We start from the raw sequence: 21,608 nt of genomic DNA on the forward strand, positions 1-21,608 counted from the left end.
TATTATTATAAGTTGAGAAGTTCTAAGTTACATTCTTAGACTGCTAAGAACATTCTAAAATTAGGGTTTTTTCAGATTCACACATTGTGGAAATGCTTATGATTAAAACTTCTACTATTGGCATATGTCCCATGCTAAGTTTACTTTTTAGCAAGGTAGATGGCAGAGACCTGGTCTACTTTCCATCCTTTCTCCATTATATCTTTATGTCTGCTTTTACTTTGTCTCCTTTGTTTGGGACTCAGATTATCCCTGAGCTTCTAATTTAAGTAGTTTCAAAACCCTTTTGTAAGTATGCTGCATATATAAGTAAACTAATAAAATGGAAAAAAATATTTTTTCTCTAAGACTTCTATTTATGAGTCTATAAAATTCTTTAAAACTGATACGAGAAAACCAGCAATGACATTATCATAATGGTATAAAACTTTTGTTGCTGCATAAAAGAATGTTAAAAATCAGGATAAATATCATAAATACTATGTGTTCAAATAGATTGCAGATTGTTATAATACATCTTTAATTTTGAAGGACAATCACCTCAAAGTAGTATTTGCTAATCACCTTGAGGTGCCAAGATATATAAACAATAACTCAAAATATGAGTATCATCCTTTTGCAGCATTATCATTGAACAACTTTTTCACTTAAGTATACAAATCTGCAAAATACCTCCGGAACACAAACTTATAGGAAGACATTGTGCAGAAACTCGTTTAAGATTGTAGTTTGCCTTTGAGCATCAAAAAATTGAAATTTCAGTGGCAGCCAAACCATGTTGCTCCTCCCACCCTGAATTCATATTATAAAGAAGCTTTATGTTCCTCAGTAGTTCTAAGCACAGACTGGACACATATCATTTCCTTTACTTCTTTTTTTTTTTTTTTTGAGATGTAGAGTGTATGTTGATAACCTAACCTGCCCAGAGGAGTGTCTGTTAGGGCTATGTCTATGGCCAGATGTATGTACTTGCCATTCTTGACCTTATTTAATGCTATGCTCATATTTATAAGAAAAGTTGATATTAATACTAGTAAAAAGAAATAAAGCAAAATGACTCTGGATAATAGGTGAGTCAGCCTTAAAACCTTACTTTACTATGGTATAATTGTCAAAGTTAATAATACTAATAGTATCACTAAATACTAGACTTTATGCAGAGTTCACTAATTTCTCCACTAATGTTCTATGTTTTGCAAGCTCCCAACCAGTATATCACATTGCATTTAGCTTGGTAATATTTTCATTTAGCTTTCTTTTTCTTCAGGGATGACAAATAAAGCTCCAATTCTTTGCTGTCTGCCTTTAATGAACTGTCACTGCATTGAGGGTTTCAGGGTGAAACAGGATTCCAAGGGAAGGAGATATGGCTAGAGTAGTTTTTCCAAGCTAATCCATTTCCCCGCCAAACACTGTTTTATTGGATGGGAAAGAAGAGCTAGAATAAAGAAGGGAGATATGCTCTGACTTATTTTTTTCCACTACTGTGATTTTTTATTTTCTCAGGGTTTTCCAAGTATTCTGAGCTATTTTTATATCCACTTTGAAGTGCAATTAAAGTTCCCAAATTAAACTTTAAAAAATGTTCTCAGATTTTCTCATATACTCTGGACACAAACTCTAGGATCAGGAAAAAAAACTACTTTATAATGAAATGTAGTCCACACAGGATTGTAGAAGGTGACTCAACCATAGGGCACAACATTGGGTTACAAAAACCGATTCCATACTTTTCTACTGTAAATTTGTACTTTAGCATAATAGTAGCCAGCTGTTCATCTCAGTAGCTGCTCCTGGGAGAGATGGGAAGCAATCTTTGTGTTTACTCACTTGGTACAATGAACAGCAAGGTGTGTGCATCTGTGCAAAAGTGTCAAACCAGGATTTTTACCCACATAATGCTCAGTCTAACAGTTTTACCTGAGCATCACAGGCTGGGGCGGGGGGGGGGGGATACACCACACCATTCTTTTATGTAAACATGCACTTTACCATAATGGAATGTGGGCGTGGCTCACAGCATCTGGGTGTGGTGACAGCAGGAACCCCACCTGTGCATTCACCTTCTTAGCAGATGAATGGCAAGGTGTGTACAGGAGCTCCAAAGCAGCAACAAGTGTGCATTTAGGATTTGTTTTTAAAAAACATTTTCTTTTGATTTTGCTGGTAGAAGTAGCCCAATTCAGTACAATGGCATATGAAAAACCAGACTTGCAAGTTTTGGAGGTCAAAAATGAATCATCAAGTGACTCATGCACAGATGATGACATTGGCCATGTGACTCAAAGTTCTTGTGACAGTGAAACGGAGCCAGAATCGGTTTATACAGACACAGGAATGAATACTTCCCTGATTTAGATAATGAAGAAAGTAGCAATGATAGTACATATTTGACTAGTCAAAATGGTGCAAATTGGTCATGCAATCAAATGGAGCAATCCAGTTAGAACTATGTCTGAAAATATATTTTGAGGATCTTGGCAGGGGTGAAATCTATTGGACAGAATGCCAGCACTGTCATTCAATGTTGGAAAGTGTAACAGACAAAAAGCTACAGATGTTGTGAAATACACAAATGATGAAATACAAGTAAAATATTCTGTATGCACCAATAGCCATACTCAAAAATGTTTATTATGACATTTCACTAGCAGAACTGAAAGCATTCATACATCTGCTGTATTTAGCAGGGATTTCTCATGGTAATCACAGTAATGTAAAAGACTTACGAATGTCAAAGACTTATAGGTGTGGCTTCAGGTTTGTATAATAATAATGACACTGAGATTTGGTTTCTTTCAAATTCATTCACCAAGAAAAAAAAAGAACTTATAATTTGACTGCTATCTGCTTATTGTTTGAGAGTTTTGTTTCAAAAGGTCAGGCAATTTACATACCATCTGAATAAATGACTACTGGTGAACATCTTGCAGCGTTTTGTGGTCACTGTAGCTTTAGGTAATATATTAGGGTGGTGTGGCATTTACAGTTGAACAAAGGGGAAGGAAGGGAGTACCAAAGGCAGAGTAGATGCTATTGATGAGTTAGCAGCACTACAATGTCACTCAAAACACAAAGCATTGGCCGATGGTTGTGCTTTGCTAGATCCTAAACATGTGTGGCATAAATAGTTTGATAATTTACACAAAAAATAACTGTACAAAATATCACAAAGAAATTTTCTTAGCGGATCAGGATTGGAACTCATAAGAGATCATTTATAGCAGAAGAAGAACAAAATGTTTCCACCCAGGGAACCATGTAAAAAAATTGTGGAGCACACTGGTGAGCTAATAGGTAAACCAGCAAGTGCAACATCACAAAGACCTACTATGACAACAAGAAAACCAAAAAGATGTCAATTGTGCCCTACAAAAGAGGACAAGAAAAGAAAAGTTATGTGCTATCAGTGTAAGCTATACTTGTGCATGGAACATGCAGTTGTCGTGTGTGAAGACTGCCTTAGGTGTAGCAGTTGAAGCAAAGATTATTTCTGTGGTAGTCTTGTTTGTATTTACTTTGTAGTTCACATAGGTTTTTACTGCTGATGTTATCTTTTAGGTTTTGTAAGCAAGAAAACAGCTGATGTGAAAATGTTGATGTCTATTCTAAGTACTCATTACAAATTTGTTTTATTTTATTGATATCCTATTTTCCTCCTAAGTGTATCTTGTACAGTAGAGTAAGAAACTCCTGACAAAAGAGGAAGACAAGAGAGGTGACAAGAATGGCCTGCCACACAGGAAAGTAAAGCTAAGTACATGTGCTGTCAGTGTGCAAAGATTATTTTTGTTGTAGAGTTCTATTGGTATTTTGATTGTAGTTCATTTAGGAATTAATTTCTGATGTTATCTTTTAAGTTTTGTAAGCATTTACTATTTTGATTGTAGCTCATATAGGAATTAATTTCTGATGTTATCTTTTAGGTTTTGTAAGCATTTACAGTGATGTGAAAACGTTAATGTTTATTTCTAAACAGACCATACATATTAAAAATTTAATACTTTATTTTATTGATATTTTATGTTCTTGTTAACTATACATTATATAATATAATAAGAACCTCCTCTCAAAACAGCAAGACCAGCAAGATGTCAAGTATGTCCTACAAAAAGGCCAGGAAAGCAAAACACATATGCTGTCAGTGTAAGCGATACGTGTGTATGAAACATGCTACTGACATGTCTGAAGACAGCCTTAGGTGTGATAATTGAAGTAAAGATTATTTTTGTTGCAGAGTTCTATTGGAATTTTCATTGTAGTTCATATAGGAATTTATTTTGTTGTTTTTGTACACCAAAAAACAGTAGATGTTGAAAATTTTGAAGCTTATAAATTCAATAAATATTAAAAATTCAATAGTTCAAAAAATATTTTTCCTGTTAAATATTCATTGTTTAATACAGTAAAATTCATAGAATTAAAATTAATAATTCATCAATAGAAATATTCTAAAAATAAATGTGGGTATTATACACCCACAACAGTGCACCTGTAGCACAAAATTTCCCATGCACTCTCCCTACTCCAACTATCCCCAAACTAGTGACATCCAGTGGCCTCTGCTTCAGCAATTTACTTGCTTATGTGCACTGTCCTGAAATAGCACACCTCACACTCAAACCCTCCCACTCAAGCCAAATCAAAACCCTCTCACCCAAGCCAAATCAAAATCAAAGCCAAAATCAAATCATGTTGGGGTATTTCTGGCGAATAATATTATAGTCAGTTGATACATTTTAATGGCAAGGATTTAGAAGACTCTCATTATAGTCTTGAGTTAATGACAATGCAGAGTGAATTTGGCATATGTTGCGGAGGTAAAAACTCAAGTGAAATGAATCAGCAGTTCTCCAGCACTCATTCATTGCTTCAACATACACTTATTGTTCATTACATACTTAAAATTATGGCAGGTCTTGAATTGGAGACTGTACAGTCTCTCTGTGATATTTATGGGAAGTAAGTTCCCTAAAAATTTATATGAGCAGTACTTACTTCAATATAAATATAGTGCTTGCTGTTCTCTATCACATAGGTGTAAGCACTGTGGATAGATTCCTCATGGTACTTTATACCAGCAGACCAATCAGCAGCAGAACGGAGCAACTGTAATGCAGCAATCAGCAATAAGCAGACATTAGAGACTGAAGACAACACTAGATACATTTGTGCGATGAAGTCACTCTTTTTTTTTTCTTTTAAGCAACTGATTGATTGTAGCAGTTTAATTGTTATATGTGGACCAAGTGACAGTTAGTGGGAGGACATTATTAGCGGGGAAGAGGTGAGATGGGAACTGGTTCTTATTACACAGTCTTTAAGGAAGGTGCCCAGCTGGAAAGCACATCCTAAATATACCTTCTTCCGCCCAGGATTATTTTTATTAAAAATTAGAAACTGAAATTTGTGTTTCTACAAAGAGTATTTCTTTTTTTTCTTTCTTTCTTTCTTTTTTTTTTTTTTTTTTTCGGTACCGGTGATCGAACTCGGGTCCTTGCGCTTGCGCAGCAGGCAGCGAAACCACTGAGCTAAATCCCTGGCCCCTACAAAGAGTATTTCTGAAGTATTGCTTCTGGTGGCTACAAGTTATATAATCATTTGTACTTTTCCTATGACAGTCCCACAATTGCACAGAAGGGATTTTGGTGCATTTATTAGTAGCACCCATTGTCACTCTCAAAAGTGTCCTCCTGTGGGCCATGTGCTATGATCGTCCAACCTCTGACTTAATAATTAATTATTCCTTTTCCCCAAATTTAGATGTTAATCAAATTAATACACTCTAAAATACAATATTTTTAGCTATGTAATCTGGATACAACCTTTAATTAACTATCTGATCACAGGCATGTTACATTAACTCTAAATTTTCCTCAGGGTGATTATAACAGAAACTCAAGAATAGGTAAGAAGCTCAGATTAGTGAAATAACACATATTATCACAGGAGCTTGAGTTTGCCTCTTACCATTCCATAACTTTGACCACCATGCTATACTGTCTGTTTTTACCATTTTACCACATCTGTGTGTCATACCAATCAATTTGGAGTTGATCTCCTCACCTTAAATTAAACAGATCACAATGAGGCTCATAACCACTTCCCCTAAACAGTGTCCCAATTCAAATACCCTGTTGTCCAGAGGCATGCCATCATTTTATCAGTCTTTAAAGTTAGTGTGACTTTAGGGGGCTCTTTGGCAAGCCTCTCTTCAATGTCCATATCAAATTGCATATCTGGTTCTATTTATTCTTTAGATCATTTATCAGATTCACCTCTTTCTTATCATTCATACCACAACTCTGTTCCAAGACTCACCTGCTCTCACCTGGACAGCAAGAGCTTCTAGTTCAGATACGTGAATATAGTCTAAATACACTACTTCTGAACAGGATTGCCTGTGTTCAAAGCCTATCTTAATTTTGACTGTTGAACTGTTGAATACAATGTGTTGAACACATTTCTTTTTCGGTTTTTGCATCATATTTCTGTTTTATAAAATAGAGTATCTACTTTGTATCGCAGAGGATGAAATGAATTACTGTGAAGTGTATAGCCAGAGATCTAGCAGCTGGTAAGTAGGGTGCAGGTGTTATTACTATCAGCATTAGAGGATGCATTGGCATTAGAGGAGCAGTGGCAGATCACATCAGAGATGTGGCAGAGTAGACTATCGCTGTGGATTGGAGGACATAGAAGGCTTTGCATGACTTTCTCAACACTAAGCAACCATCAGTTGTCTTTTTTTCCCCAGCATTCTTCAGTGTTGCAGTATGATATTAGCATATAGCAAGTCCTCAATAAGTACTTATTGACATTCCTTAAACAATTGACATTTCTTAAACCATCACTATCACAATACACTTTCTATTTCTGATTTGAAATGAATGCTGAAATTCATGAGGTCAACTGAAATTAAAAGTGTAAGGAACAGTCCCATGCTTATTAGGAATATTCAAAGTGATTCAATACATAATCAATTTTATGTCTGTTATACATAAAAGTTCCGATCAAATTGTTACTCTAATTAATAACTTTTAGAAATTGCATCTACAAGACTACTGAAATGCAAAACCAGTACTTGTATTTTAGTCGTTCTAGAAAGAGGATTTCAGAAGTGGTTTGTTATGGCTTATATCTAGATGTCCCCCCCAAGCCTCATGTAATTATAGGTGGGCCTTTTTGGAGGTGGCTGGATCTAGGGTGTGTGATATTGGGAGTAAGGATGTGATACTGGGTTTAAATGTGTGATGTTATGATTAATGAAGGCCTATCCTGGGTGTGGGTGGCACCACCCAAAAGGAGGGTAGCTTGGAAGGGATAAAAAGGGGAGACAGGCTGCTTCTGCTGCTGCTGTTGCTTGCTACTAGATGTCTTCTGCCTACCCTGCTTTGCCATGGACTGTTTTTCCTCTGTCATGCCACCCTATTTTGGAGCCAACTATCTATGGACTGAAATCTCTACAAACTGTGAGCCAAAATAAACCTTTCCTCCTTTAACTTTGGGTGGTGGGTATTTTGTCTCAGCAATGAGAAAAATAGCTAACACATAGTACAAAATCACTGATTGTGCCACCCTCTATAATGTTTATTTACTCAGTATTTTATAATTACTACAAAATACCTCCCTTCTAACCATTTTAGTTAATTGTTATCAGATGAATATGTGCAATGAAATTGGAAAATTTACCCTTGAACATGAATAGTCAAATATCACAGAAGAAAGCTCATAAGGAAAACTTAAGTTAATAAAAGATCCAGAGTGAGAAAATATCTTGATTTTTAGATCATCTTTAAAGAACCGCATTATTGTTCATCAGGCAGAAATAACAAAGTCTGAATAGAAGTTTCAATGGTCTCTCTATACTCTTGAACCATTCTATAATTCGAAAGTTGTGTAAAAATTACCTTCATTGCAAGATCTAGGACATTTTTGTCAATATTCCAAAAAGTCAAAGACATTTGGATTGACTTCTCTATTTTTTTTTCAACTTAAGAGTCACTCTTTTCTTTTTTCTTCACTGACCTGACCAACTTGTCTTGTGTTTCTGTTTTAAACCAGTGTAACTGGTTTAAGTCTGAGACAAGCCTCAGACTCCTCCCTCCATATGAATAAATGTGGCTTATCATTGTTCCACATGTCCTGGGACTCACATACAACCCACACTTTTCAAACCTCATTTGAATATACAGTTTTAAAGTTATGAAAATGGCATGTTTATGATTTTATGGTGTAGTGTCAGTATTTAACCAGGACCAGTCATTTTCCTTTGTACTCCGTCCCATTTTTAAATTTAAAATATGGCCTTCTTTTAACCATAAGTCCTAATCCTCTGACATAGGATGGAACCAAGTCAAACATATAGGCTGAAAGAAATTTCTCCTTGAAGGAAAACTTTCAAAAGTTTTTTAGATTTTGTCCCCAGTTTCTTTCTTTTCTCTCACCACAATGCTTTTATTCCCTATAAATTCAGCAAATATCTTAATTCCTTTTGTTCCCCTAAGTTTCCAAGTCCATACGAACAAAGACTGTTTGGGACAAAAGCGCTTTCTCTATGTCCCTCAAGCACAGGCTGCCATCTGTGTAGCAGCTCCCAAGTGATATGCGTTGAGGAGATAAGGAAGGGCTCAGTTTGTAAGGCTTTATTCTTTCTAGACGATAGAAGAAAACAGCAGGGAATAAGACTGAGAAACTGACTCACGGAATGTGGCTCATCCTATCAAGCTCTTTCTTTTAACAACCGCTTTTTTTTTTAGTTGAGGGTCAGCCACTTGTGTCACAATGTGCAGTTTATTCACTTATGGTAATCCTTTGCCTGAATCAGAAGAAGAAATTAATCTTTTGGCTGAAGGAAAGAAAGTAAAGATAGCTTTTGGAAAATGAGACTTTAGGGGAGAGAAGTCCTAAGAAAAAATATCTAGTTGGGGGCTGTTGAGAGGCAGGAAGATAGAGAGGTAAGCAACAGGAGATATCAAAAGGCAAAGCTGAAGTGCAACTGTCTTTCTGGAACCTTGGTGGTTACAACACTGCCAGGTCTGACCTACTGGAAACAACCATCACCTCTAACAGATATGTGAGGTGCTGAAAACAGACTGCTTGGAATGGAGTCTCATCCCTACCACTTTATACTCATGCTAACCTCTCAAAGCTTTAGTTTTCTCATCTGTAAAAATAAGTGTAGGGGGAATAAAGTGCAGTTTATAAGCTGATGAAAATAAATTAGATAAGCCACAAAAAGCTTGGCACAGTGCTAGACACAAAGTAAAAGCTTCCTGTTCAACATTGGCTTCCGCCAGCCAAGACCCAGATTAACACTCACAAATCTGCTGCTGCCTGAAGACCTGGCTCACAAGAGGAAAAAGCTCTCACAATAAGAAACCATGAAAAGGAGAGCAGTGGTTTCCCTTCATCTCACCTATCTACCTTACTCTCTCACACCAATCTGCACTGTAAAGCACACTGGTGTCCTTTCAAACATCCTCTGGAGTATCATTTGGATGTTTTCCAGTAGTATAATTCAGATGTCATTTACTTGCCTGTAAATTTTCTTGTCCTCTTTTTTCTTTTTCCCTCCCTTTCTCCCTTTCAGATAGACAGCATGGAAGACATGAGACAAGTGGAATTATTTTTCTCAATATAGGTAGGGATTCTTACTGCAATTGTCTAAGGGAGCCTGGAATGTAGCTCAGTGGTGTAGCACCTGCCTGGCAAGTGTGAGGCCCTGAGTTCTATTCCTGGTACCAAAAAAATTGTCTAAGGGATGATCCTACCATAAGCTGCCCAATTTAATAAAAAGGATTGTTCTCATGTATTGATTCCACATTGATGCTGACATAGCATTATCCATTTTCTTTTCCCTTAACCCTGTAGAGGTGCCAGTTGAAAATACTACATTAAGAGTTCATATCGCAGATCAGTCACAACCTCTGAAGGGTCAAAAATGTATCAAATGCTAGGCAATGCATCAGAAATGGCAATGAGAGCATTCAGGAACCTAGTTTTCTCTTTATACACCCGTGTATAAGCAGTTTCAGAATTGCCTCTCCCACTTCCTCCTCTAGGCAGGCCTGTTCCTGTTGTATCTTCTCTGAGTGCTCTTGGCAGGCTTCTGAGAATGCCCAGCACTAAGGGCAATGCCAGATTATTTTTAAAGTGTTGGTGAAAGCTGCCAAAGTCACCTCCCGGTCTGAATGACTTTTTCAGAAGAGGCTATCTGTGTTGGTGGGGACAAGCATTCATTCTGACAGACACAGTCCCTCTCTCCCTGACTGGCTGTCTACCCTACTGTGAAAGGGTGTGCCCAGTGTTTTCATAGTCAAAGATTAAATAATTAGGTCCCTTCTGCAGGTGAAAGAATGACATGAATATTATCTACTATTTACTTTATCGTGTCAAATGTCCTTTTTCTTCATTTCAATAAATATATGGTATAAGTATTTTTATCCAGAACTAGCCTTGGTGACCCTTCCAGAGAAATGTCATCCTTTGTTGCAAACTTCTGAAACACTAGGAAATGTCTAAAAGAGCCAATACTGATAGAACACAAACTGCTCCACTCTGCTAAGTGCTTTGCAGGCATTAATTTATTTATTCATCACTACCCATCATTCCAGCTGATGGAGCAGACACTGAAACTACCCCTGCTTTACAGATGAGGGAAACGTATGCAGAAGTGAAGTCATTTTCAAAAGGCTTCACTGCTAGCTAATATGTAGGAGAGCTGGGATTTTAACACATCCTAATTAGATCCTACCTCTTAATTCATACATCATATTGGTTCTTCATACTCAAGCACTAAATTGTTATGAAACAATCATGTTTAAAAACAATACACTGAAAGATTAATTTCATTAAACTTTTCAACTGAGTGCCTAACAATCATTTGATTATGGATCTTAAGACAGCTAAGAAAGTTGAAGTTTTGCAAATGTAATGATTAACCCTTTAAAAATGAAGTAGCCCAAACATAAGGAGGGGCCCATCTCCTTGCCCCTTCTGGATTCTTTGGAAAACTAGAGATTGGCTAAGGCTACTGTTCTCGCCTTCTAGGAACTATACATTTCAATGTCTGTGACAAGATAAATGTTAAGAGCCAATGAACAATGAAGAAAGTGAAGCAACAGTGGGGTCAGATGTTGTCACAAAAGGAGAAACACAGCAGGGTACAGTTTTGTTTTGTTTTGTTTAAGTTTCTGGTCCTCTCAGACTTTCCTATCTCCAAAAAGATGTACTTCCTGGCTGCGTTCACTGTTTTCAAAATTAAAGTTATTCCAAAACTCCTAAAAACTAGTAGAGGTCCAAATTTTGCTATGTCTAACACTTTTTAACTTGGGGATGAGGTTCCCTAAGCAGAAGAATACAAATTTATAAATAAAAAACTAGATATCTGTCTTTAGAGTGGCCTGGGGAGATAAGACGTTCCAACCCTACACGGGCAGAGTTCTGGAACTGAATGTGGCTTCCAAAAGTGAGCAGCTCATTCCGCTTATCATGGCCTTCACTCTAGCCGGTCTGTAGGTATATTTTACTTTAGGGACTTAGATGATAAAAAGTCAACTGTAAAAATATCAGACTTTGGGCCAGGGATTTAGCTCAGTGGTTCTGCTGCCTGCCTCGCAAGCACAAGGTCCCAAGTTTGATCCCCAGAACCAAAAAAAAAAAAAAAAAAATACACACACACACACATCAGATTTCAAGGACCAAAGGGATAAAAAGAAATTAAAATCTTAGAATGTGAGAATTCATCAATGATGTCATATTTTCTCATTTACCACTCTGTAGTATTTGTCTTAGCAGTGACATGGAGCTAAACAAATGTATGATGTTTTAATTTACTTCAATATCTTCGTTTTCTCTCTCAAGGGTCTACAGAAAAAAAGTTTAATTATCAAGGTACACATTCTAACCAGTGGCTCCTATTTCTACTTAGTTATAAATATAACTACTTCAAAAATTAAGGGGTATAACTGAGGAGTGTTTTATTTTATCAGGGACCCTAACTATATCAGCAAGACTAAATAGAAGGTAATTAATACTTATAATGATACCACATTTATTAAAGATGCTGAATGAAAAGCTTCATTTTAAATATCTGAAGGGACTACGGATATGATTCACATCAATCATAAAGCTTTCAGATAAAATATAGGAGGATCAAAGAGTGGAAATTAATCCCTGAGGCCATCTGCTGTGGTTTTAGAATGTATTTTATTATTAATTTTTTGCTTAAATTCTTTTATTGGTATATTCTAGGTACACAATACATTTACATTTATCATTGGGTGCTTGTACCTGTACATGATGTGTCTTGGTTCTTATTTTTTCCCCATTCCCTATGCTTCCTTCACCCCCTCCACCCTTCCCTATTTACATAGACTTTGTTTCCATTTTTTTCTTTTCTCATAATTTTTCCTTTCCTTTCTTTCCTTTACCCTTCCTCTCCCACTTTCCCTATCCCTTTGGACTTTTTCTTCCTATTTCAAATTATCAATTATTCATTTTAATCATTTTGATCCTTATTTATACTTTCAGTTTCTCACACTAGAGAAACTATTTGGTATTTACACATGTGTGTCCTATTTATTTTACTTAAGAGGATGGCCTCAATATGCATCCATTTAGCTATAAATGTCTCTAGTTTCTCGTTCTTTATGGCTGAGTAGTACTCCATTTTATTAAAAAAACCACATCTTCTTTATCCAGTTTCTAGTTGATGGGCACTTGGGCTGTTTCCAAGCTTTAGCTATTACGAACTGTGCCACTATAAACATGGGTGCACATTGCTGTGGTATGATTCTTTTAAGAGAATGTATTTTATTATAACTAACTGAATGATTTTCCTGTGTTTCCAGAAGCACTGCCTAGCAACACTGTTAGGTACTTTATTATAGCTACTATCAAGCTGCAAAGTTTATATCACCCAGAACAGACCCACCACAGGGGCTGCCGGAGTCCTTCGTGACCTCAGTTACCGTCCTGGTCAATCAGTCATGACACATGTGTAATTCTTTTCTGGAGACATCATCAGTGACATTAAACTAATTAGTATTCACTACCCCCTTTACCCCTAATTTTTGGCCATGTTGTAGTCATCATGTCCCTTATATCTTCCCTCAAAAATATTTCATTATCTGTTCCTTCCTTTCATTTCTACTGTAGGGCTTCAGTGAATAGCAGAATAACTTTAACAACATTTTTCCCTGTCCCTTGCTTTCATTTCATCTCCAGTCTAATAAGTTCTTCCATATGTATAAACTTTAAATCCCAAAGTGTTTGTTCAGAGAGAAACAGACAAGAAGAAATAAAATGAGAGATCTTTGGTCAAATAAACTTGGGAAATGTTCCCACTGTGTTGCTTCTTAGTGGTTTCAAAATACATTAGCATAACAAAGGTATGAAGACATCCTATATTAAAGAAATCTGCAAAAATTTATTTGTCCATGGAAAGCATTTTATAGGCAAAACTCAGTTTAGGAAACTCTACCCCTAAACTGACACCTACGGACAAATATTTTATGAAGATAGTCCTAATTGTCCTTGGGTTTTGTTTGATTACCTTAAGAAAATTAGGTTAAAATTCATAAAACATTCATATATCATGTTTTTTCCTAGATTAAAAAAAAAAGTTCTAAAATTCATTAATGCTCCAGGACCAGGTCTAAGTTGATGAAGCCAGCACTCCATGTGGCCTATGCTATCTAACTTTATTATCTGCTCTCCAAGAACAAATGGTTTGGCATAGTTAATTCTTTGTCCTCTGCTAAGAAGCTTTTATTCCTTAGAGGGGATACCCAGACTGTTCCTCCTGTTTGCCAAACTTTCATGGTGTACTGATTCATACTTTCAGACACCTTATCTTGCACTATTAACTGAATTAACATCACAGCTTTTTCTCCCCAACCAAGTTTCCAGGGGCAGAGAACTGCTTTTCTGTCTGCCTGCTCAGTACCCAAGCTTGCTTTGAAGACTTTACAGTGCAAACACAGGGCATTAAGCAAATATAAGTTGCTAAATCAATGAGTGAATTAATGAGTGAGTGTGCCTTGGTAAATGCTCTTTTAAATCAATTGGGTTTGTAGATTGAGTCAATACATACATGTCCTCAGAGAAAGCTACAGTCAAGGAATGGCTGTTTTATTCTTTCTAAGGTGATCCTAGCAACATGACAAATAGTAGCTGATTCTGCTTATGCACCAGGAACATGGCTGAAACTTTGCAATTGGGAAGCTTGATCTAGTTCAATCTAATTTTAGTTTTTAATTAACCAAATGCCTTTTAGCAGTTCTATTAAAGTAATAGGAATTTGTTTAATAGAACCACAAAATTTTACTGCATCCTGTCCAACAATCTCAAACTACAAATAAGATCCAGTGGGGGCTTGGAGGTTTATCTTGGGCCACCCAGTTAGTTACTGATAGAGGTGGAGCTTGAAGTACTACTGTAGTTCAGTGTTACCCAATCTGCTCCTTTACCAACTACAGTTCCAGTGTCCTGAGATCATTAGGGGACAGAATGAGAAAAGCATTGTTTAGGTAAAGATTCAGCAGTCTGCCTCGGACATGATCAGAGTGGACTTAAGTTCTTTACCTTTAAAAAGATAACTGATTTATATTTGGAGGCACAGATAATATGTTTTTACACGTAAGTTGATGAATATTTTATGAACTATTTGATTTTATTCTGTATGAGGGAGGGAAAAGGTTTTTGTGTTAGAATAAGAATGCCAGTATTGGGAAAATAAGAGAATTTAAGATCTGAAGTTACAATAAAATTGAAAAGGTGGTCAACGTATTGAAGTTAAATGATGTTAATTAAATATCTGTTGAAATGTATTACTGAGGATAGTGTATTCTTAGGATCAGTACAGGTCTAGAGTTAAGTATACATGCATTTTCCACTCCTTACTGGTAAAGTCCTCACTTATGTCTTCTCATCCTGCTGCCCTGGTAAGGCAGATGGATACTCCACAAAGTCTCTCTTCCTTCACCTTTTCTGCATCCTGGGTGTCATGTTAGAGATGGGAATAGATCAAATGGCTTCTTCTGATGAGCTCATATGTTCATTCCTGATTGTTTCCATTTATACATATACTATTATACATGCTTCACTATACATAGTATATGTATAAATATGCTTTAGAAAGAGGGTGAACTGAATCTAACACAGGAAATGTAATACTAATTTCCAAAAAGGTCCACTCAGGTTTGCTTTGCAAAAGTCCTTATTGAAAAACCTGAAGCCAACATAATAGACATTTAGTCCAATAATAGGAATGTTACCTAGTAGCACTTTATGAACAAGAAAAGCCAGGCTTACCTGTACACTAGCGTGGACAGCCCCAGGCACTTGGTATCTCAGCTCATGGGCTGTGATTTGAGACTTTGGAAGCAGAAAAGGATAAGAAAGGGACCGATATTTTGGTTTCATAATCTAAAATTTTAAAAAGCAAATGAAAAAGATTCAAATGAGAAAAGAGGCCCATTCTTCCCTGCTTTATGATTAGAAAAAAAAATCAATGGACATTTCTAATTGAAAAGCAGTATACTATTTATGTTGTTTTTTATTTCTCATATTGCCTTCTTTTAACTTTTATAGTAAGCATATATTATTTTATAGTTACAAAGAAGGAGTCAATGTAAGCATTAATTTTTGTACTGGAGATTGAGCTCAAACAGCCCTGAGCTGCAACTCAGCACTTCTGAAAAAATCTCACTTTTAGACAAGGTCTCACTAAGCCGCGCTGGCTGGCCTCCAACTTGTGACCGTCCTGCCTCAGCTTCCTGAGTAGCTGAGTTTACAAGTGTGTGCCACTGCACCTGGCTGTACTTCATAAACACTTTTTCATGGGAGCACAGCACTGCATTATTTTTAACAAATTCATAATCAAATAGTATGAAGAAGCATAATTCATTTAGCAAATTCCTCTCAGTGAGTATTTTACCTATGCCTAATTTTACCTGAGTTATTAGAAGCTGCATCAAAATAAATTATCTTATTAGATTATTTCTTTAGCTTAAACATGGGGAAATATTTTTGGATCAAAGATTGCAGAGAAAACTTATTGGTGTTTGACCAATTTCCCTTCCCAGAATAGGGAATAAGCATACTAAAAACACCCAAAGCAAGCTAGGAGTGGTGGCACATGTGTTTAATTCCAGCACTCTCGCAGGCTCAGGCAAGAGGATTGCAAGTTTGGAGCCCTGGTGACTTAGTGACTTTGTAGGCCCTCATCTCAAAATTTAAAACATGTTGAAAACGGGCTGGGGATATAGCTCAGTGCAAAGGCCCGGGGCTCAATCCCCAGTACAAAAGAAAGTCCAACTGGTTACTAGCAGTGTTTTTAATCTTTGACAGTACAGTACAGTAGGTTAAAAGTAATATTACTTTGTTTACCCATTAATCCCCTCTAAATTTTTGTTTAAAATATTTCCTTAGAGCTTCCACTAAATTTTATATTGATGTGAATGATAAGTAAAGAGAGGCTTTAAGCTGTAGATGGAATTAATTTCATTGCTCAAATTACCAGGAGGAATAATGCCTCATCATTGCAAACAAGTAAAGTGGATCCTTCACAGCACTATATGCTGTGTACTGAACTTGTGAATGTTTGCACAAGTTCTTACAGCAATGAAGGCACCACCAAGGACACCATTCTGAGAAAAGAAACATGGTCTGCGTAATGTTGCTTGACTCGCTCAGAACCAACCTGTAAAATCCTGTAAGAGAATGAACCCAGTGCAATTACAGGACTGCAAGGGCCTACAGTTAAGCCCTGTCATCTAATCAAGACTCCTGCCCACTAACGCAACCCTCTACGTGGCTACTGAGCCCAACTCAGTAAATGCTTCATCAATACTAGGAGTCCAAGATGTTAAAAAAATCAAAAACACAGGCCCTGATAGAAGTATCTGTTCCCTCTGCACTTGAATTGTCCTTGGTGTGAAAGTTCGAGAACATTTTCTTTTTTTTTTAAATGCCAAGAGGCCTAGGCACTCTAATCACAGTGCACCCAACAGCAGATGGTACCACAGCTATGGCCACAGCAGCCCCTTCTTGCTAACTCTCTGCGTTTCTCCTAGGACTAGGCTTGCCTCTCCTCTCACAGACCGAGTCACGACAACATTCAGTACCTTTGTGAAGTTCCATCGCTGGATGAAGTGACGCGCCACATCTCGAGCTGCCTTCCCGTGGACTACAGAGGCAATGTCGTGCCAGGGCATCCGGGGGGTAGAGTACCTGTCAATGAAATCTGCCCGGGGCACCCAGCAAGGATCCATCATTCATGTCTGTGCTGGGGACAGAGGCACTCTGACCCTAACTATGATAGGTAAAAGGAAACCTGTTAATAAAGCCTGCTGTATGTGCCTATTTCTTGGCTTGGGTAGAACACCTTTATAAAAAGGGGGAACACAGACTTCATGTTGAGGAACACAGTCCCCAAATACCTCCTGCAGCACGTTTCCTTTTTACTCTATTCATCACTAGGCAAGGCAAGATGTAAGTTGGTACAAATTATCTAAAGCTGCATGATTTATATATTTTTCTTTTTTATCCTTTTCAAATAATAGCAGGCTACATATGCAGTGCCCTGGCTACTTCCTCTTAAACCAACAAGCACAGTAATCTGAAAATATGCCAGTTTACTGCTGGAATATAAACAGAAAAAGCATAAAAGAAGATGAAAGGAAGGCTGCCATCTCTTGGAGTATTACAGATTATTACCTAAAATAGGCCTCTATAAAACCTAGAGATTTATGATAGGTTGGCTCCATTTCATGTACTTCTCTATTTGTAACTATAAAGAAAAGTCCTTAAATATATAAATATACCATGTTTCTAAATTTTACCAAATATTCAAAGCTAAACAAAGACAAAACAAAGCAAAACAAAAGGCATTTAGATCTTGCACATGCATACTTGTTGAGATGCTCTAAGATAAAAGAGAAACTAAAACCCACTACCACTCCCATCACACTTACCAGCAAAAGGTTTATCCAGCTGAACCCAGTCTTTGAAGACAAAGTTGCAGTAATCCTTCCCATGCCAGAATCTGGTCTCCCCATGCAGCTCTCCCACGCCAGTCTGTAAGCTGCGGATGGAGCCAGTATCTGTGAATGCAGCAAGACCCACTCAGAGGCTGTGGGCCAGGTGGACCCCAGGGACAGGGGCTCACCTCACACTGATGGGAACACCTAAACATGTCCTAACTTTCCTTATGACATAACTAGGGCAGCATGTGTCCACCTGATTGGAGGGCATGACCTGACAAGGCTTTAAAACTCCCACAGGTTTATTTTTAGTAGCCAGTCGGGCCATACCCTGGTTCATCATTTGCCAATGAAATTTAACATTCTCAGGGAGTTGAACAGCTTGTTCTCACCACCAGAGACCACAAGGGTAAATGAATAAAGAACTCAGGAAGTGGGACTATGAGAGAACAAAGTGAAGTGAGGGTGGAGAAACGCAAGATACTAGGCAAGAAAGAATTCAGGCCTCCTCTCCTTCCTCACCAATGGGGCGCATAGTTAAAATGTAATTCTTGTCTTCTGCATCTCAAAGGAGCCTCATATTTACAGACACTCCTGGATCTAGCATGGAATTAAGTACCTAGATGACATAAGGCTTTACCTTTTTGGGTCAGAAATCCCTACTGTGTAAAAGGAAGAATTTGGCCTATGAAACAATTAAGATCTTTTAGTCTCCTGATGTTCTATATTTCTAAAATCACAAAGGACACTCATAAAAAAAATAACAACAGACAGAAGCTTATGATTGAGGCACAAAAGCAGCAATGCACTGTAGCATTTCACAAAGAGCTTTATGAGTCCATTTTACTTAAAGGTAAATACTTTGAGTTAAACAGTTCCTAAGTTTAGGGGATATGTTTACCATCAAGACAACAAAGCAGGATGACTAGCAGAACTACAAATCACAAATACAGCACTTGGCACACAAGAGGCACCCTCCAGATAGACATGGAATGCAAAAACACTGTTGAATGAATAAATGGTACTGCTTAAATTAGCCAGCGAGAGATATGGGCTGCTTGTTCTGCTGTCACCACCACCACACTCTCCCAGAACCGTCTTTATAGAATGCAAACTTGTTGCTTAGAAGCCTTCTAGGATCACCTATAGCCTACAGGAGGTTCGAGTCCTGAGGACTTAAGAGTACATAGAGAGCTCTTCCCAATCTAGTGCCAATCTTTCTGGTCCTTTTTTTCCTTCCACCTGACCCCAGGCCCCAGAATATCCCATTTTCCATGGTATTTGGACAGGCTTGATCTGCTTTGCCTATGTGCAGTTTGCACATTATTCCTTTTGCCTGGAATAGTCTTCCCTCCTTTTAGCCTGATTTCCTGGACAGCCATCAAGAGCCACCTTATCTGTCACCTCCCCTCAAGTGACCTTCATCCCTGTGGTCACCAGCCCTGCTGCCATCCCAACAGGAAGTGTACCCCGAATGTCTCTGAAATGCCCCTTCTGCCCTGCAGGAATCTACTCACTCCTCTGCAGGGGGGACCGTATCCTTCACTGCCTGGCATGGCTACTAACATCCAGGAGGCAATTAATAAATATTGCAGAACAAAATTTTTATGTGATCACTACACACAACTGTTATATCTAGAGGTGAACAATTATCCGGCCAAAGGTTATTGAAATTTTCTATAGAAAAGACAAATTGCCAAAGTTAACATAACTAATGTTAAAAATAGACTTCTGACTTCTTCCAGTGATTTATTTTCCTGTTCTATAAGACTGAGAGGCAAAACCACTGGTAAGTCTGTTTGCTCACCATTAGGCTCTTTATAGTAAGAATAGTACATTATTAAAAGAAAAAAGGAGGGAGGGGAACAAAAAATTGAGATAAAAATATTCCAAACTGCAAATTTTAAAACATATATAATTTGCTTTCATTGATTGATAAAATAAGCTAAGGTTGTATATAAACACTCACACACTTGTTTAAAACTTAATTTGTTTTTAACCTAACAACTACTTATCATAAGGAGGAAAAAAAAAAAAGCAAAGCAAATTCCAGGTCTCAGAAAATTGTCTTGGTACTTACGGAATTCAACTGCTTATAATTCAAATTTGTTTTTGTTTCTAGTCAAGACATAAATTATTCCAAATAAGTGATAGTCCTCTTCAGAACAAATGAACTATTAAGCCAAGAGCACTAAATACTCCCCAGTTACTGCACTTGCTGTTCAGGGCTCAATGGGCATCTGCAGTAGCTCACAGGGCTTCCAGCACCAGCAGCGTTGATCTGCCAGGCTCTCATTAGGCTGTATCTGGCTTCCAAACCACTTCACAACTGCATCTACCCTGTCTTTGGGTTTTGTCATGCCAGTTTTTCACATCCTTCTCTATCATAAGCCCAGATTCTGCTGCTCAAGATTATGACAAGGATGTCTTCTGCTCTTGCCCTGTGTCTTTGGGTCTTGCCATGTCCTCCTCCTTATTCTTCACCTCTGGCTCACTAAGCTTCACTCCTCTCTCACTTCTCCAACCTACCCTTCTCCTCCCTGCCTGCTTCCTGCTCACAGACACTGTTTCCCTTGAGTTTCTCCTGTCTTTTTCTGTATGATTCCTAAACATGCACCTCTAGGCCTGGCTTCTCTTTTGAGCATCAAATCTGCAATCATTTCCAATGTCTCAGTGGACATGATTTCCCCAGCCGTTCCACCAGAACTTTAAAATCACATCTAACAGGGCTGGGGATTTAGCTCAGTGGTTCCACTGCCTGCCTCGAAAGTGCAAGGTCTCAAGTTCAATCCCTGGTACCTAAATAAATAAATAAATAAATCTAACACTGAAATCATAAGCATCCCTACCACGTGAAGTCCTCCCTTGAAGTCTCTGCATTCTGTTCATAGTTACTCAGGCTCCAGCCTCCCAGTCATCTTCCCTCTTCTCTTCCTCACCGTCTTCCTCACTCCCTTCCCACCACCACTTCCCAAACCATACTGGAATTCTGCTGGCTCTTCTTTTGGAAAAAGTTTCTCCTATTCATTTCAGTCTTGAGTCATTGGCACAACCTAGTTGGATTCCCTTTGTCTCTGTGCAGCCCTCATAAAACTTTACCTTTAACCTCCCATCCTGGGGATTCTCCAACATTTAGTGGATTCGGCAAAGTCTCAGCCAGACTTGCAAGGCCTCCATAAATTGGCATAGCTATACCCCACCAGCCCAATCCACACAAATTGTTTAATTCTTAACCACAATTTCAAACCTCCAAAATTCTGAAAATCCAATTTTTTTCATAGCCCATTTGTTAGCAAAATCTGGCTTGAATTGATAAGAAATTATTTATTTTTGTTGATTGTACTTAGTTTTGCTTATAGTCTGGGTATTTCCTGGACCCTGCTGGAAGCATAATATAAAAAAAGTTATAGGCATTGTATTTCTAAAACTTAGAGCCTTCCAATTTCTAAAGTACATCTGATTCTGCATAAAAGATTACAGATCTCTATGTATTCATACTCAGGTCTGAAGTTTTGACATAAACACACTTGGTGTTCCCATAATTGTGCCTTAAGATATAACATTTCCCTGAAATGCCTTTTTTTCTCCCTTCTTACTCTCAACCTACTGAATCTGTAT

At 37.6% G+C, this 21,608-nt stretch overlaps 1 protein-coding gene and 1 long non-coding RNA gene across 6 annotated transcripts in view; one reads left to right on the plus strand and one right to left on the minus strand.

The window, feature by feature from the left end:
- The window catches only part of Pld1 (phospholipase D1), a 220,092-nt gene that overhangs the window by 52,915 nt on the left and 145,569 nt on the right, over positions 1-21,608 (minus strand). For all 5 annotated transcript variants that reach the window (XM_013071597.3, XM_004834598.4, XM_021254185.2 and 2 more), the window contains 4 exons: positions 17,982-18,110; positions 17,133-17,251; positions 15,319-15,432; positions 4,999-5,109 (listed from right to left, as the gene is read on the minus strand). In XM_013071597.3, the coding sequence (XP_012927051.1) occupies positions 4,999-5,109; positions 15,319-15,432; positions 17,133-17,251; positions 17,982-18,110 (473 nt within the window). The remainder of the gene's footprint in view (positions 1-4,998; positions 5,110-15,318; positions 15,433-17,132; positions 17,252-17,981; positions 18,111-21,608) is intronic.
- On the plus strand, positions 12,175-17,348 carry LOC110348142 (uncharacterized). The gene is made up of 2 exons (XR_015440947.1): positions 12,175-14,643; positions 17,082-17,348. It is a non-coding gene; the product is annotated as an uncharacterized LOC110348142 (long non-coding RNA).

Source organism: Heterocephalus glaber, unplaced genomic scaffold (assembly GCF_053883595.1).
Source record: "Heterocephalus glaber isolate CG9 unplaced genomic scaffold, H.glaber_assembly_v1.0 deba00001504, whole genome shotgun sequence".
Lineage (NCBI taxonomy): Eukaryota > Metazoa > Chordata > Mammalia > Rodentia > Bathyergidae > Heterocephalus > Heterocephalus glaber.